General features: G+C 39.5%; 2 protein-coding genes across 13 annotated transcripts in view; both read right to left on the minus strand.

The window, feature by feature from the left end:
- Window positions 1–567: 567 nt before the first annotated feature.
- On the minus strand, window positions 568–6,331 carry LOC144521941 (DNA polymerase III PolC-type-like). The gene is made up of 3 exons (XM_078256632.1): window positions 6,154–6,331; window positions 3,963–4,014; window positions 568–1,479 (listed from the first exon to the last, which is right to left on the minus strand). The coding sequence occupies exons 2-3, from the start codon at window positions 4,012–4,014 to the stop codon at window positions 917–919; spliced, it is 615 nt and encodes a 204-aa protein (XP_078112758.1). The 5' UTR covers window positions 6,154–6,331; the 3' UTR covers window positions 568–916.
- Window positions 6,332–10,299: 3,968 nt separating this feature from the next.
- LOC144521944 (unconventional myosin-IXAa-like) overlaps window positions 10,300–17,640 on the minus strand; it is a 147,903-nt gene continuing 140,562 nt past the window's right edge. For all 12 annotated transcript variants that reach the window (XM_078256648.1, XM_078256641.1, XM_078256639.1 and 9 more), the window contains 5 exons: window positions 17,507–17,638; window positions 16,946–17,069; window positions 12,763–12,977; window positions 12,112–12,254; window positions 10,300–11,792 (listed from right to left, as the gene is read on the minus strand). In XM_078256648.1, the coding sequence (XP_078112774.1) occupies window positions 11,422–11,792; window positions 12,112–12,254; window positions 12,763–12,977; window positions 16,946–17,069; window positions 17,507–17,638 (985 nt within the window). In that variant the 3' untranslated portion in view covers window positions 10,300–11,421. The remainder of the gene's footprint in view (window positions 11,793–12,111; window positions 12,255–12,762; window positions 12,978–16,945; window positions 17,070–17,506; window positions 17,639–17,640) is intronic.

Genomic DNA, 17,640 nt, shown 5'->3' on the forward strand with positions numbered 1-17,640 from the left:
ACCAAAACCAGCACATCGATCCACCCCTTGGTGCATTCCAGTTCAACTGAAAATTCCGAAATGTCAACTGGATCGCACCCTGAAGTCAGATTTCCCACTTGCGAACCCCAACATCTCAATCCAACATGGTATTGGTACAGGTATTGTTAACAATGGCTAACCTGGCCAAGTCCCCCTACCCCATGAAATATATTTTAACGACTTGTGACTGGAACAGTCAACCTGGTGTGACCTCATTCCCAGTTCTGACCTCCGACTTCTGAGGTAAATGGAATGAAGCATATCTACCATTACATGACCAAAAGTATGTACAAAGCCCTGTCCACATACTCTTGTGCATTTTAAATGGCTGTACACCTACATAAATATGACTGGATGTTACTATTGGCAGCTGCTGCTAATCAAGCCAAACAAAGTGTAACTTCAGTGCTCTGCCTGAACCAACAATATTCTGCACTAAAAAGGTACCCTGTGGTATGTGGCAATGGACACACATTCCTGTTGGTAGCAGCAAGGTAATGCATGCCATTTACCAGAAAAGTCAATTAAAAAAAGACTGCAAGCTGGTGAGTGTGGATGTTAAAAATACTGGATTTAAAAATATATATCAAAAATCATCTTTGAAAATGTTGAGGAAGGAAATTCACATATTTCTTTAGGATACACCTGTGTTTGGATGAGAAACAGTAAATGTAACCTAACAGGTCACCTTTACTGTAAACTATACATGTTATGCTGAAAAGGAACACAAATGTGTGAAGATACTCTACGTGTTGGAAATAGAAAAGACATCCTTTCAAACAAGAAATTGAATCTACCTGTCATTTTCTTCTCAATGTTCAAAATATCAATCTGTCCAACCAACCTGGATTACATGATGGGATTAATATTTAAATGGAGTATTGCTTTTTTTTTTTTAGCTTTTAAAAAAAAAAAAATCTTCAGTGAAGAAGGTAACTTTCTCAACATAAAAGCTGGAGGGACGCCAAAAGTTGAACAGCTTCTGCAGCATCATGGCATTCTTCATTGCATTCTGGGCATCGTAGGATTCTCTCAGGAACTCGTAGACCAGAGACTTCTGAGAATACTTCATGCCCGAAATTAGACGAGGAGGATAGAGCTTCCTGCTTAGCATTAAGCTATCCACAAACCCAGACACCACCTGCTGGAACCATGGCCCGAGGGAGAATTTTTGCAGCAATCTGCTGAGCACGAGTGCATCAAACCTCTTTGCATTGTGGGCAGCCAGCAGCACGGGGCCGGAGAATTTGCTAAGATAGTTGATGAAGAAGGTGAGAGCATAAAAAATAGGTTTGGTCCTAACACGTCTTCCGCGCAGATACAGCCGGCCGTTATAGACGGTGAAGCCCGTCAGTTGACTGACTTTCGCAGCGATGGGCCGGCGGGGGCGGGTGTAGACGTTAAATTTGTTGTCTTTACAGATGGCCGACAACTGGGTGATGTGACACCATGGAGTGTCTGAAAGAAGAAAAGGGATGGATTAAAGGAGGAACCGAGAAAAAGGAAATTTAAATTATCTACATCTAACTATCTACACAAGATAGGGTCTATTGGTATGGAAGGGTTATGTTATCAGAATCAGAACAAGGTTTAATTGCCACAATAAGTACACCACATGTGGAATTTGCCTAGGTGAAAGGTGCATACATAAACATATCTATATATTGGTAACCAAAATCGGTTAAGAAGTCAGCCAGAAATTATGATTTAAATCGTTGATAGATCTCCTGCCTCTATAGACATACATGCATGAGGGAGGCGCAGCTCTACCGTACTAATATTGCAGCCGTGTCAACGTATCACTCCAATAAACAGCAGCAGCCAATGCAGTATCTACATGTATATATCTATGGATGTTGCCTAGCAATGCAAGCTGCAGGAATTCTTAAGAAAATAAAACGTTATTTCTTGAGATTTAAAACAGAAGTAAGGTTAAAAAGTAAGTCATTGCCGTGGGAAAAACCTTCTTCTGAGCAAGAAATCTTCAAGTCCTCCACATCAAATACAACTTTTCAACAATCAATATACACTTCTTCAATAGTCAAAGGAATTCGGTGTTTGGTGTTTTTCTATGTCCTTTAAAATCTTGCATTGTAATGGAAATTTTTGACGCTGATGTATTGAAAAGGTTATCAAGTACAAAGGGGAAACTCTTTTTTCTTTGTGATAATGCGCCAGCACCTGCTACATAGACATTACATATACTGTGGTTTGATCTAAGGGTCATAGAGACAGCAAAGGTTCAGACTATAGAAGCGGGATGGCGACGAGACATACATCGCACCTTGACAAGTGCATTCAGACGTTTCCTGCTCTTAAGGCTTCATACATTTTACCCTTTTGACCGTTTGGGTTTCCTCTTCAAGTGTTCTTTGTTGTCTGTGTATAAAGGAGACTGACTTTCTACATGTACTTTGAGGGCTCTTTCACTGCACCCTAAACAGTGTGGTGAAACCAGCTGTCCGCTCGTGAGCAATTATATTGATGACTCTTTCACACTGCACTCTGATGTTTTGTGAAAGTTGTTTTTCTGCTTGAAAGTAATAAAACAAACAAAGACAGTCTGGTTCTTCTGATCTTTATTATTGAAGACATCTTTATCCACTCTGCTGTCCACAAACTTCTATCACAGCATGCAAAGAGTTTCTTCATACACCATTGGCAGTGGTGGTCAGGTCCTTTACTTAAGTAAAAGTACTAATACTACACTGTAAAAATACTCTGTTACAAGTAAAAGTCCTGCATTGAAGATGTTACTTCAGTAAAAGTATGTATCATCAGGGAAATGTACCTAAAATGCAGCGGCCCGGGTTTGAGTCCGACCTGCGGCCCTTTTCTGCGTGTCAAACCCCCATCTCTCTCTCCCACCTTTCCTGTCTATCCACTGTCACTATCAAATAAATAATCTTAAAAAGTAAGTGTAATTCGTAAATAATTAGTAACTAAAGCTGTCAGATTGGAGTTAAAATTACAATATTTATATCTGAAATGTAGTGGAATAGAAGTAGAAAATAGCATGAAAAGAAAAGACTTAAGTAAAGTACAAATACCTGAAATTTGTACCTGAGTACAGTACTTGAGTAAGTGCTGCCTGTACCACTGTCACCACTGACCATTGGTAACGATTATCTGGTCGGTACTGCCTAACTCGGGTCTGCAATGTTTTAGTCTGATATTTTGCCCCCTTATCTAGTGGTCATACTGAAAAATGTGAGGCCTTTACTGCAGTTATTGATTTAAAAAATATCTTACAACACTATGAGTACTAAAATAATACCACATCATGTAAGTAAATGAAGGACAGATTTTTTTCCAATTTGATTACATATGGCGTGGAATGCACAACTTGTTGCGTATTAGCCCTTTACGTAGATTACAATGTTAATAAATTGTTAACAGCAATGTCTTTATGTTAACATCTTTGGTGTTCACTCTCTCACACTGGGTAAATTGAAACAGTGGTACCCCGGGCACGTACTCTGATAAGAAACCATTCTGCCTGCCTTCCTTCCTAACTCTCAAGGCCATAGGAGATAGATTACACTCCATCACACAGACAAGACACAGAAAAACATGCGCACACACACACACACACACACACACACACACACACACACACACAGCATAGATAAGGCAAACTGTACTTGAGAATGTGTTGAATGTGTACTGGGATATGTGCAACTTGGCTTAGGTAAGCAATGTTTGTGTTTAGAGTCCAATAATATATTTGCATGTGTTGAAAGCTACAGAAAAGCATTATTTGGTTATTTTTAATCTTGTACCATATGTCCAGTTTATGTAGAAATATTAGCTGATAACATTGACTGTTATCGAATAAGGTAAATCAAAGGTAGCCTTTTATTCAATCTAGGCCTGAAGGCCAAGACACTGTGAATGATAAGTATTAATGAGGAGACAAACAGGCATAAAGTTAGTGTTACCTAATCCAGTGGTCTGCAGGTCAAAGAAAACAATGGTTGCACCATAAACCATCTGCAAGAATTTAAAGAAATAGACATTTGAACATGAATTGAAACACCCAACAGTCATGTATGTTATGTCTGACAAAGCATTTAAAATAAGTATCAAAATAGTTAGCTTTGACAATTTAATAGCTATTTAAAAGTAAATGTTACAGGTGAAGGTAGGGTGCGCCCTTCCTGTCTGTCCCCTGTGTTTTTCTTGTCGGTCAGGGATTGGCTGGCAAACCAGTGTCGAATGGATGGTCCCTTGGGCAAGTTTTTGCAGCTTCTGCATATATACTAGAGTTGGTGTACCGGATTGTGCAAACTTTATAGTGTTGTGTGTTAATTATTTTGTTTAGTTTAGTTAACCGCTGCCTCCTTTTTTTGTTAGGGTAGTTTTCTGTTACAATTTGAAACACTGATTTGATAATACTCGTGATACTTTTATTTTCAGGTTAGGTCAAGTATTTTGTTCCTTCAGCAATTACACTGGATGGATGAATGGATAGATAGTACAAAAACATAGGATCTGTGGGCGCCTGGATGGCTCAGTTGGTGGAGCGGGCACCCATGTGTAGATGTTTGCTCCTCGGCGCAGCAGGCCCAGGTTCGACTCTTTGCTGCATGTCATTCCCCCCTCTCTCTCCCCTTTCATTTCTTTGGCTATTCTGTCAATAAAGGCCTAAAAATGCCCCAAAAAATAATAAAAAAAATAAAAATAAAAAAAATGCATAGGATCTGATGGTATTTTGGAAAGGGCTATGAGGAATGGTAATCTGTATGCAATATATATATATATACACACACATACATACATATATACATACACATATATATATACACACATACATATATACATACATACATACATACATATATATACACATATATATATATATATATATATATATATATATATATATATATACATACATATATATATACATACATACATACATGTATATACATACATATATATATATATCATACATATATATACATACATACATACATATATATATATATATATAACCTATACATACATTTATTTGTGGATTATAATGCTGTTATACTGTATATGTCAGAGCAAGGGTTTTGGGAAATGCTCTATTCAGCCAGAATAACTGATGTGTCAACTGTGTGGGTGCTTAAGGCTTAAAGCAACAACTCCGTTAACAAACAGCATTATGCGCTGGTTGAACAATTAAACTACAGGCAGTACTAGGGACATTCTACCAGAAAGGTACATTTCCACTTCTAAAGTTCTAAAACTTCTTTTTTTTTTTATCTGAACATTAAGAAATATGAAGGACATGTTAAACTATGAGAAACATGTTTTTATGCCGTAGTTACGCTCCGCCATCATTCAACAAATGAGCAGCAATATGTCAGACGAGATTACAGTGCAAACGAACGCCATAAAAATCGTTATTAAGATGTTAAACTAACAACAAATATCGGCATTACTTACTGGTTGCATCATACATCTTATCATTCATTTCGGCTAAAATGTAAGCATATTTTTTGCAAATTTTAATTCTGTTGTAGCCTACATTTTCCTTCCTATTCATCGATCCTTATGAATTAAGACTCAGTGTTTATTTCTGTTAAACATTATTACTAAAGGTTTAAAAATACGCCCACAATTCATACATTTTAAAGTTTCATTTCAATGGAAAGCCCCTGCTCGCGGAAGAAGACCGAAATTTAGTTTGAAACTTTTGTAAGAGAGTGCTGGTGCGGAAAGATATTTTATATTGTAGGCCTTGTGTTGCTGTGCTCCTGACTATCTTTTGCAGCGTGTGTCATCTCTCCTTAGAATATAACATCTTTTTTGACGTTAAAATGGCGTAGCGTCCAGATGCAGCGGGTCAGCTGCTCTTCAAATTTGGCAGCTATTTTGTTCCTTCTTTCTCAAATGTATAGAGTAGCTAATATCTTCAGTATAACATAAATGTAGGTATCAATATCATGTTTTAAGCTTTTCTTTTTCTTTTCTTTTTTTCAAATGTAGGCCTATGGAAGGGTTAGTTTAGGGTTATTTTGTTATTCCCCCTCATCTCCTGTATAGCTACTTAAACGGGGATGTAACATAAAAGTAAAGTTTAGGCTATTTTTTTGCTGAAAAAGTGAGAATTGTAAACAAACAAAAACGGTCTTAACTCACCTTTGACTGTTGATGTTGTTTCAACTGAGTTGTGTGAAGGATTTAATATGAAATCAGCTGTAATAATCTCGGTTGTCTTCGTGTAGCCTACTGACTCAAACGTAGCAAAAACGTTTATTTAAACGCAAACGGTGCGCGTTCGTCTGTAAAGTGAAAGAGATGAGGCGACAGTAGCAGCAGGAGTGGGCGGTGACATATAGCAGTCTTCAGTCTTGTGAAAAAACCCTTAAATCAGCGGAGCAGACCTGTTCCCCCACCTAAATACATTGATTTTGTTGCGTATTTCTTGAATTTCTGAGGAAGGATAGAGGCTTAGGGCCAGTGAAGTTATTTATATATTTTTTTAAGATTATTTTTTGGGCTTTTCCGCCTTTATTTGATCGGACAGTTAGGTGAGAAAGGGGAAGACATGCAGGAAATCTTAACAGGTCGGACTCGAACCCTGGACCTCTAGGCATAAACCTCTCAGTAGGCCTATAAGTGCGCCTGCTCTACCCACGTAACCAACCCGACCACAGGGTCCAATGAAGTTTTAACAAAAGATTTAATAAAACAAAATGACATGACAAAAACAAGTTTAACGCTGCAGCAGACTGAAAAGACGCTTCTCCCTGGGTCACATTTAACAGTCCTAAACATCTCCCAGTTCCACAAATATATTCCCTTGAAGTCGTGGGCAGTTCCTCAAATCTCTGAAAACTCTCCCTATTGGTCAGACGTCTTCCAAATGAAGGTATTATTTCCCAATTCATGTGTTTTGAGGTTGACATCATGTGAGTGTCAATTCTATTCAAGTTTACAGGAATAAACATTTCTGTTGTTCTAGTCTAGTCTGCACGACAGCAGGGGTCAGCAGTGAGACAAAATGTTTCTTTCAATATGCTAAATGGCTTACATTGATCTAACCTATCAGAGAGAGAGAGAGAGAGAGAGAGAGAGAGAGAGAGAGAGAGAGAGAGAGAGAATGAAACTTAAGGATGTGGATATTAACAGTATTTGGTTCAATCATATTTGCCGGAGTGGAATACATAAAAACATAAAAGAAAAACATGGTTATCAAAACATCAGCATTGTTTTAACTTTTTTTAAACTCAACAATTGTCAAACACATAGTAAAGAAATACAATAGCTTTCATAACTGATCAGTCAGATATTTAGTCAGGGCATTGCCAGACCTTTCTCCAGGGCTTTACATCTGTAGACCTATACAGATGTTATTTTAAGAATCCTCACATCCCACTTACCAGAAGTCTTTATGTTGCTAATACTTCAATAACAGTCCAATGTTAGTATACAATAATAGACAATGCATAGTTTATGATCATACCTGCCAACACGTTGATCTGTAAAAAAAAACATTAAGCCTCTCTGACTAATGAAATGCCACCATCAGTCACATCAAATGTTGTTAACAGAATAAACCTACAAATCAGACAAAAAAAGAAAAAAAAAGGTCTCTAAAACGTCATTTTGTTGATTTAACATCTAAACCAATCAGCTCTTAGATCAGGTGCGAGAGCCAGGGTTTGGGAAAAGTCCCTGCATGGTTTGATCTAAGACATTACAATCTTTAAGCTACGACTACGACAAGACAAGCTCTTTCTTCAACACCCCTGGAATGCTGGCCAATAACACATCTGAGATTTACAACATCCTGCAAACAGCAACGATCAAGATAATACCCCTTTTCGCCTAAAAAGAGCGTAAAAGGAACCCAGATCACTGACCCAAACTACCTTTGACCCTTCAGGATTGCAAATAGACATCAAGCAGGAGAGACCATCACACCCCAGTGTAAACTGTTAGTACCACTTTGATAATACCCCCTACCGTTGGCTATTATAATAAGAGCCAGTCACCCACAAAAGATAAGTAGTTAGATTAGATTTACAGCGCTGTGGAGATCTGGCAATGCAAGACTAGACTAGATTAGTTAGACTTGTATTCCATCGCCTTTAAACTAGGAAGTGTACTGCTAACACATCCACCATCTTTGATAACACTAATGGCATGTGTAGTAGGCTACCATTATACATGTTTCACTCTCAAAACAGAGCTACAATCATACATGCAAAATGGATATAGACCCAGCCCGATCTGCCGGCGATTTGATTTCGCCCTGCAGCTCAGGCTGGAAACCTGTACGTTTATCTATCCTGTTTCAGTTACAAATTTGCGGGAACCAATCACAAACTGGCTTATCCACCTGGCGTGCTATTGGCGAGTTTAACACGTTGACGATAGAGAAGCATCCAAGTAGCTTTTTGTTTACATTCAACATGACGGCCACCGAAGCGCAGCAACCCGTTGATGCCGCTGTCGCTGCTACGTCACCCAGATCGTTGGTCTGATTGGTTGAAGGACTATCCAATTGCGTACAGAGTCATTTGAACTATGCCCATTGATCACGCCTCTTGTGCAGTAGAAAATACAGAGCAGACTCCCCAGACTAATGTTCAGTCTTAAAAGATTGAACTTGGTCTGGTGATAGCCAGACTACAATAGATAGATAGCACAATAGAAATTATGCAATTGTTAAATTGTATTAGCATTCAGGAGTTAAACCTGCCTGTCCATAAACAATGAATGTAAACATAACAGGGCACCTTTAACGTCAACTGTACATCTCATGCTGAAATGTTTGAAGATATAATAATGTGTTGAAAAAGTTTTCAAGTAAAATACACATTTATCTTTGGATTTTTGTCAGGCAAAATACTACTCAACTCATTTATGTTTGGCTGCAGTTTTGCTTTTTTAATAAGCAGATGAATTTCCCCCATAAAGTCGTTTTAATTACAACCATAAACATGTTTGCATCATTAAAAAAAGAGAAATATAACACAAATTGCACCTTATACATAACCGTGTCCAGAGTGGCGCAGACAAAGACACAGCGCTTTTCTTTTTTTTCCGCTTCGTAGCACAAACATGACAGACCGAGTGTGGCCTGTTAAAATGTTGCCATGATTAATAGTAGATAATGAAACGTACACAGGATAATATATCCTTTTATAACACCTTTTATAACAGATTCTTTTAAACCAATGTACACCCCAACAGCATGATCATAAATAGTACATACACTGTGTATAAAAAAGGGAACAAAAACAACCAGAGAAAGCAAAGCATGCCTTCCAGTGACAGGTACATTCACTTTTTTTGAAAATCTTTTTGTTGTTGTCTTTTTTTGCCATATTGACAGCCTGGACATGTACACAGACCATCCCATTAAATATCAGCTTAAAAGATATTTGACCAGGAATCAGTTTTGTCCTTTCAGCTAACCTCCGAAACAGCGACGCAAGTCTCCACAACTGCATCAAAATTGAGATCAGCACTGTCTTTAGGGAGACTTCCAGCTTCAAGGAACAATTGATTAATACTGATTGTGTCGGTGAGATCTGAGCAAAGGTGGCTCAAAAGCATCTGATCACAGACGCAGCAAGCAAGGAGAGATACTGCAGCTAAAGTACGGAGACATCATTGCTGTTAAGCTACTGAATAGGGCCATAAAACTGAATATTACGCTGACTGTTTACATAGTGTATGGACAGAGACAGAAAGAGAGTAAGAATATGCAGAAACACGTAGACGGTCTGAGTTAGTTGCTACTTGTTTTTGTCTGGTTAACAGGAAGGTTAAATGCTACCTCCCAGAGCTGGCGCTGGGAGAGAAGAGGATGGAAGAGCTACTGTTACGGTAAAAGAGAAGAATAGAGTATTCTGGATGGCTCAGAGGACATTATGGACGGTTTGAGAGTGTGTTTGTGAGTGCATGAGTTCCCCCACTGGTGCAAAAAACCCACAAGACTAATTGCACATTTCATAAGTCTGAGTAAGGTAGTGTCACTTGATGGTTGCAGAGACTTTTTTTCACCTTTACAAGAACATGTTTTGGGGGGAAAAACTAGTGTATGTGTGTGCAGAGAAGACTACACCTGCACAAAGTGGGAGCTGATACAGTGGCAGGAATTATTCATTCATTCATTCACACATGCACACACACATACAGACAGGAAAAAATGACTTTCATCTGAACAAAAACAAACCATGAAACAATATTGACAACAAAAGTGTGACATCTTTGATATCAATTACGACACCTATAATACAGCAATAATATACATTTATATATATGTAATTCAAGTCCTGACGTTGTAACACTGATGTTTCTGAAAAAAGACAACCCCAGAAGGGACAACAAAAAGCTTGTAGGCAAAGACATAAAATACACTTATGGCTGATTGACATTTGACACCTCAGGTAAAGTAAACGTGACACCAGACACGTAGCACTGTGAGCGCAGATCGACAGCTTTTCCTTCTATTATTATTTCTCAAAAGTATAACCCGAGGACACCCAAAAAACAGCTCTATTAATTGTGAAATAAGAAAAGAGAAAGATAAAAACAGATGACAGTAAGCGGAGCAAAACCAGCACGGAAACAAAAGTGGAACCTAAATTCTAGGCTTTGCAAAATAGAGAACAGGAAACAGAGATTAATCAACAATGAACGACCCAGGAGCAGCACTGGAGTTTCTTCCTATGTACATTTTTTTCCTCTGCAACATAATAATAATAATAATAATAATAATAATAATAATGTAACATATTTCTGTACATCCTCTTCAAACTGACGTAGGAAAAAGTGTGATGGAGAAGCATGCAGCCTCTTGGCTGGTGTGTACTGTGTAAACGTAAAAAGCAGACTTAGCTTGGCGCTGGTTACAGACAAAATGTCCGCCAGTTCAGTCAGTACGGCTACATTTCTTCTGGGTGGCTTTATCCACCTGCCCACATGCTAAAAAATAAAGATGGGGCACTATAAGATTTGGCTTTGCAGGTGTGGGTTTTCCTCTGTGTTTCACCAACCGTCCTTCCTTTCTTCTCTCTCTCCTCTGACCAACCCCTGGTGCTCCAGCAGGGGGGGTTAACACCACTGAGATCAGAGGGTCGACAAACATGGCCGACCATGTGTTCTCACTTCACTCTGTTCCAGCTTTCATCAGCCCTCTTTCTTTGACCTGTCATTCTGTTCCCGTGTCATATTTCCAGTCTCGTCTTCTTTTATTCCCACAGTGCTCTGCTCTGACTGGACCAGGGGAGGAGGGGGGGGTGGGTACTGAGGAGGGGCAGCAGGCGACACTGGGCACCAACCTCGCCCCGTGGCCAGCCTCGTTCAACCCTGGACTCTCCCTCCTCCTCTTCACGTACACCCTCCTGCACGCCAACAGGCAGCTTCTGGCGTTTCCCTCCCTCCTCGGCTTCACACCATGAACTCGTTGCTGCCATACAGAACCAGCTGCTGTGGCCCCGAGCTGAAGTCCGACTCCCTCCGGTGGCTTCCTGAGGGCTCGCGGGGTGAGCTGCGGCTGAGCCTGTGGCGGGTCTTACCAGCTCCGTGGCTCCCCTCCGCCTCGGCCAACGGGGCCCCCAAACCACAAGAGGTGAGCAGGGGCCCGGAGGAGGAGGAGCGGAACCGGTAGTGAGGGGAGGGAGAGCCGGAGGAGAGAGAGGAAGAGGGGTGGTAGGAGGAAATGGTGGAGGTCGAGTCTGCAGAGTCCTGGGAGTCGGGCTGACGGCGCAAAGCTCGTCTGCCCTTTGCTTCAGACTTTCTGAAGTGGTAAGTGCTGCGCTCTGCAGGGAGAGGGAGCAGCAGAGGTGTTAAACACATTATACAAGACTTAATCCTACCCAAGCAATGTTATTAATTAAACTAACCAATATACTGTACAGACACATTTAACCCCTTCAAAAGTGCAAATGTGATTACAACACTTCAACAGCTTTAGTCAAGCAATTAACCTTGGCTAACTTATAAACAGTAATCAAGACTTTTTGATTTTTTCATGGCAGTGTAAACATCCCAAGTCACATGACATCCAATCTTTTCCAATTTGGCACGCACACACACACACACACACACACACACACACGGACGCACAGGCACTCGTACCTATGGGTTCTGAAGTAGCTCCCTCCATCTCCATGGTGATGTTCTCAGAGCTGTCTGCTGTGCCGATTGATGCTTCAGATTCAGGAGTCTCATCGTCCGACGTCCGCGGCTCCAAGATCAACATCTCATATGTCAGCTCCTCCCTGCCGACACACACACACACACACACACACACACACACACACACACACACACACACACACACACACACACACACACACACAGATGTAATACACACAAATAACAGGTTACAGGCTTATCTAAATTATTTTATTTACATTTAAAATTTAGGGGCTTTCCTAATCCTAAGTGCAATTAAGAATTAGTACTACAGACTGACTTTAAGATCCAACTTGGCCAATGAGCAATCCATACTAAAGATGTATTTGTGTGTCCCTGAAGGGATCAGTGTAACAGATTGCTGAGTAATGACATACTGCGAGAGCCACAGGGAATAGAAAGAAAGGTGCTCATTCCTACAAAGCTACCAATTCACACTTTTTTTTATATGTGGCCATGATTGAGTGATCCGCTGAAGTGTCTAACTAATTACTACCTTTCCTGTGCTTTGGTAGCTTGTGTACCAACTTTGTGTGACACATTAAACACTTCCAAAGTCATCCGAACAGTTCAACCACAGAGACGTCGTACTTTTCTTTCTGCAGACTCTCAATTTGCTCGGTGAGGATTCGCTCTTCCTGCTGCATCGCCAGCTGCTGCGGCTCGTTCTGCCCCACCTCTGCTGCCTCCTCTCCTCCTCCTCCTCCTCCTCCTCCAGTCTCTCCATCCACAACCACAGGGGGCACTTTGGGGCTGAGAGGAGGCGAGGGCGTGTGGGTGCTGCTTTGCCGAACACGGCCTTTGCACTGCAAGTTCACACACACGGAGCAAGAGAGTGTGTTAGTGGAGGCTGACCAATATTAATAAAAAACTTCTTCTTTTGTTGTTGACAGTGACAGAGATGGAGCACAGACAGCTGACTCGCTATAGACACGCTTGGATGTTTTGACCACATACTGGCTACACAGATGATGCATTGGCGACATCAGTTCACAACATCACGACTAAGAAACTATGAGGTCAGCTGATTATTGCCACACACATAAACTTTTGCCACACACACACACACACACACACACACACACACACACACACACACACACACAAGGCATTACCTTAAGTTTAGCTGTGTTAGGCTGCATGTTAATAAGTTGTGGAGCAGAAACAGAAAGCAAAGAGCAGTCAGTGCTGCTCTCTCAGAGCGCTCACCACATAGGGCTAACCCTGCATCCTCTGCAGAAAGTCACGGTGACACGTTTGACACCCAAAGCATTTTTAATCTGAATAAATAAATAATTGATCGGTTTCTTGTTCAATACATTCCTTTAAAAAAAATCAAAGCCAATTTGAAAAGTCCAAGTCAAGTTTAGAGTAAATAGAACTGACATCAAGTATCAGTGCTCTGTATCATTATTCATCAAGTCTCTAAGCAATAAACTTGATTGAAGTCATGTGTATTCAAGCAGACATTCTCTAAAAACACAAACAAAACAGTAACAAAATGGGGTACACTTTACTTGAAGGTATCGACATAGGAGTGACATGACACTGTCATGAACGTGTCATAAACATTATAAACAAGTCATAAATGTTTATGACATAACGCTTCTGTCAAGTGTCATTCGGTTTTTGTCATGACAAGTTAGGGTTCATCTGTCATGACTGTGTCATGTGTTCATGACAGTGTCATGGCACTCTTATGTAGAGACCTTCAAGTAAAGCGTTACCACAAAATGGTTACCTACCACTACTCATGTCTACTGTATTTCATACTTGAACTCCATAATGCCTGCTGACAGCCACATAACAATACTGAATATAACAATATCACACTGTTTTTACAGTAAATGTATATGTAAATTTGAATTTAGGTAGAAACATTAACAATATTAACAAGCAATGTTTATTTTGGGGGTTATCGCTCGAGGACCTTATGAATTATTCCATAACCATGTTAAGCCACAATGCTGACAACAGTAACACATACACAAACAGAAGGTCAGACATCCTAAAAAAAAGCTACAGACAGACGTGACGAGTACTGTGGCTGGAGGTAACAGACAGTTTGAGTGGACGGATCAGATATGCTGACAGACAGGACAGGACCATGGGTGTATAATAACGGACAGGACTGGTGGCGGTGGTGGGCAGGCACATGGAGTGAGAGGGGCATACATACCGGGGTGGCAGTGCGGGTTATGCTCATAAACCTAACCGCAATTAGTACAGGTTTCTGGAAGGAGAGGTGGGGGAAGTAAGGAAGGAAGGAAGGACAGAATAGGGTTAGGGAACGGTGATAAAGTAAGAATGGATTTGGTGATTTGCAGTTCTAGACATTAAGGTTAAAAATGAGCAAAATTTGGTTGAGAAGTGAGTTTTTTAAGACACTTTATTTAAACATATCTGTTTCAGTTTGTAGGCACATCCTAACAGTGGTGGAATGTAACTAAGTATATTTACTCAAATGCTGTACTTAGTAAAGTACAAGAACCTCAAATTTGTACTTGAATATGTTAATTTTATGCTATTTTATACTTCTACTGCACTACATTTCAGAGGCTAATATTGTACTTCGTGCTACACTATATTTATTTGACAGCTAATAGTTACTTTTTTGGATTAAGATTTTACAAACAAAACGTGTGATCAGTATATAAAATATGATGTATGCTGTGTTATAGATGGGACTACCCAAAAGTATATAAAGCATTTAAAATGAGCTTCACCTCGACAAGCTGTAACATTAAAGTGGTTTTTACATCAATAACTATTGGTCCGGTAATATAATGATATAACACTGACAGGGCCCATTCTGACAAATACATATTTTTACTTTTGATTCTTTGAGTACATTTTGTTAATGCTTTTGTAGGGAATGCAGAACCTTTACTTGTAGTATTTCTGTAGTGAATCATCACTGATATTTACTTAAGTAAACGATCCAAACACTTTTTCCACCACTGTATTACCTAACTACATGTTGAAATATAATCTTTGAAACAAAAAAACACATCCCTTTTTGACATAATTTTGCCTAGTTTTAACCAAAATATCTAGACATCTTTTGATCTGCAAATCTTTAAAGCCACGCTTATTGGGATAGTTTAGATACAGCTTGTTGGTAGAGAAATTGGAGAGGCTTGATAATCACCAACAAGTCGGCAGCATCTTGCTGTTACTGTTTCTTTGCCAGAAAGACATATTACAGAGCTAGTAACTTCATTCCTTGTTAAAATGTATTAATAGGAAGTTACATGAGTGTTAGACACTGCTTCTGCTATTTTGCATGACAAATACAATGGAAAGTTGGTTTTTCCTTTTCAGAATTCTATAGTTGAGAGTTGGTGTGAAAAAAGCTATAGTATTGCAATAATCATGTTCAGCTGTTTGTTTTTAAATGTGCCTGTTACCTGCATAGTTATCTTAATTCTAGGTTTATTTTCTCTTCTTACTTGTGATTTAATTCTTGTACTATTACTAATACTTGTATTCATTTAAATGTCCAATCTGAGCAACATTATTATTTACTAATTAACAGTTGACAAGTGTTATATCACCCCAGTAAAGCTGAATCAAATCTATCCTAATATTCCAGATATTTGTTGTAAGTGTTTAGAGGAAAAAGGAACACTGTTCCACTGTGTTTGGGAATGCTCAAAAGTACAACTATTTTGGCAGAGTGTGACGGGGGCCATTTCCCAGATGGTGGCTAAGAATGTTCCCCTGCAAGCGAAACTTTGTATCCTGGGTATATACCCTGAAAATTTGGTCGTCAATTCTAAACAATCAGTGTTGACTGATTTTGGGCTTCTTCAAGCTAGAAGACTGATCGCTCTTTTCTGGAAAAATATACAGTTGCCCTCTGTAAAGTTGTGGCTTAAGGAGATTGCAACATACCTTGCACTGGAAAGACTTACATATATTGTTAGAGGGAAAAGAAAACAGTTTGTTAAAGTGTGGAAACCTTTTTTGGAATTTTTGAGGATGAGAATGTTGCACTAACTTGAAGATCATCATTACTGCTGCCTTTTCTGTTATTTATTTGTTTTTATTTACACAATTTTGTACAAAATTAATTGTTTTTTAATCTTTTGATTGTTTTGTTGTATAGTACACTTATACATTAGTTGTATTGCTGTGGTCATTGTTAATTGTTTGTTTTCTATATGTGAAAAACTTAATAAAGTATTATTTAAAAACAGTTGACAAGTGGCCCATTTTTGTCTTGTACAGTATATGGATGTTCTGAACAGAACAAAAATTGTTTTGGGAGCTCCTGACAGCCTGTTTCGGCATCTGCTGTGACTGTAAAGTAAGTTAGAAGATAAGAGGAACATGCAGGTTTTAGTCAACATAGTTCAAAATGTTCTTATAAAGGGGAGGGTTGTGGCACACGTGTAGCCTTGATGAGAAGAATTTTAAACATTTAAAGTGTCCCGCTGTGTATATGTTTAAGGTATAGCCCCTTAAATTTGGTCAGCTTTTTGCGTGTGCTACAAAAAAAAACTAAAACACAGCAAAATCTGTTGATGAAAGATGTATGAATGAACTCTTGCCATGGCTGTGTGAAAACCATGGCAGCTGCCTGTGGCGCTGAAAACTGTTGTGTCACCATTTAAATGATGAGTGAGAGGAACAAGTAAGCAAAACATCAATGTCAATGCCAGGCAATAAGGATTATTCACACTTAACATCTTTTGCATAATGAGTATTTAACGCAGTATAGAAGCCTCGACGGCTGCTGTCGGATGGCTTTACAGTAGTCTGATCTTACCATGGACTTCCTGATGTGGGTCAGTCTGCTCTTGGCTTTGCTTTCTGCAAACTCCAGACTGCTGATGTCCTTCAGACGAGCTTTGTACTTGCTCATCTGCTCGTTGATGATCAGCTCCACACACCTATAACCCATAGGAGTGATCAATTTAGAATCAAACAGAATACAAATAGAACAGAGCATTGAGTTGCACCAGCTATTCATAAATAAGTCTTTTCTGCTCTCCAAGTTTGTCCCTACAGGCCTCCGTACACACTTGGTGGTGACATTGAAAGAATCACGATATTTGATTCACCACTGTCTCTGGTTTAAACATGGTCAGCCTCATGTTGCAACACACTTTGAGTGTGAGATCAATAAGAAATAATATATGTAGGTAAAAACAAAAACAATATACCTTAATCTTTATAAAAATAGAAATGAAAACATTTCTATTCTATACACATTTTTTAATCCATAAAACGTTTCTGTTACACAGTTATTTTCTTTACAAGACCTATTTAGTGAGCCAAAGAGTTAATTTGGGAAACCACAGAGGATAGTTGAGGACAGCGGACGTACGCTGTGGTCTTGCTGATGTCTTGGACGCTCTGCAGCGGGTCGATGGTGTCGGGGCAGCGAAGGATGCAGGGAGCGAACACGATGGCGAGGGCGTTGGCTGACATCCTGTTAGTCTCCTCCTGCAGGGCGATCCT

This window comes from Sander vitreus, chromosome 8, assembly GCF_031162955.1.
Source record: "Sander vitreus isolate 19-12246 chromosome 8, sanVit1, whole genome shotgun sequence".
Classification (NCBI taxonomy): Eukaryota; Metazoa; Chordata; class Actinopteri; order Perciformes; family Percidae; genus Sander; species Sander vitreus.

Coding starts and splice junctions, on each gene's coding strand:
- LOC144521941 (XM_078256632.1), bottom strand. CDS start 4,014: ATGGTTTATGGTGCAACCATTGTTTTCTTTGACCTGCAGACCACTGGA. Junction 1,480..3,962: donor CCTGCAGACCACTGGATTAG/GTAACACTAACT, acceptor TTCTTCTTTCAG/ACACTCCATGGTGTCACATC.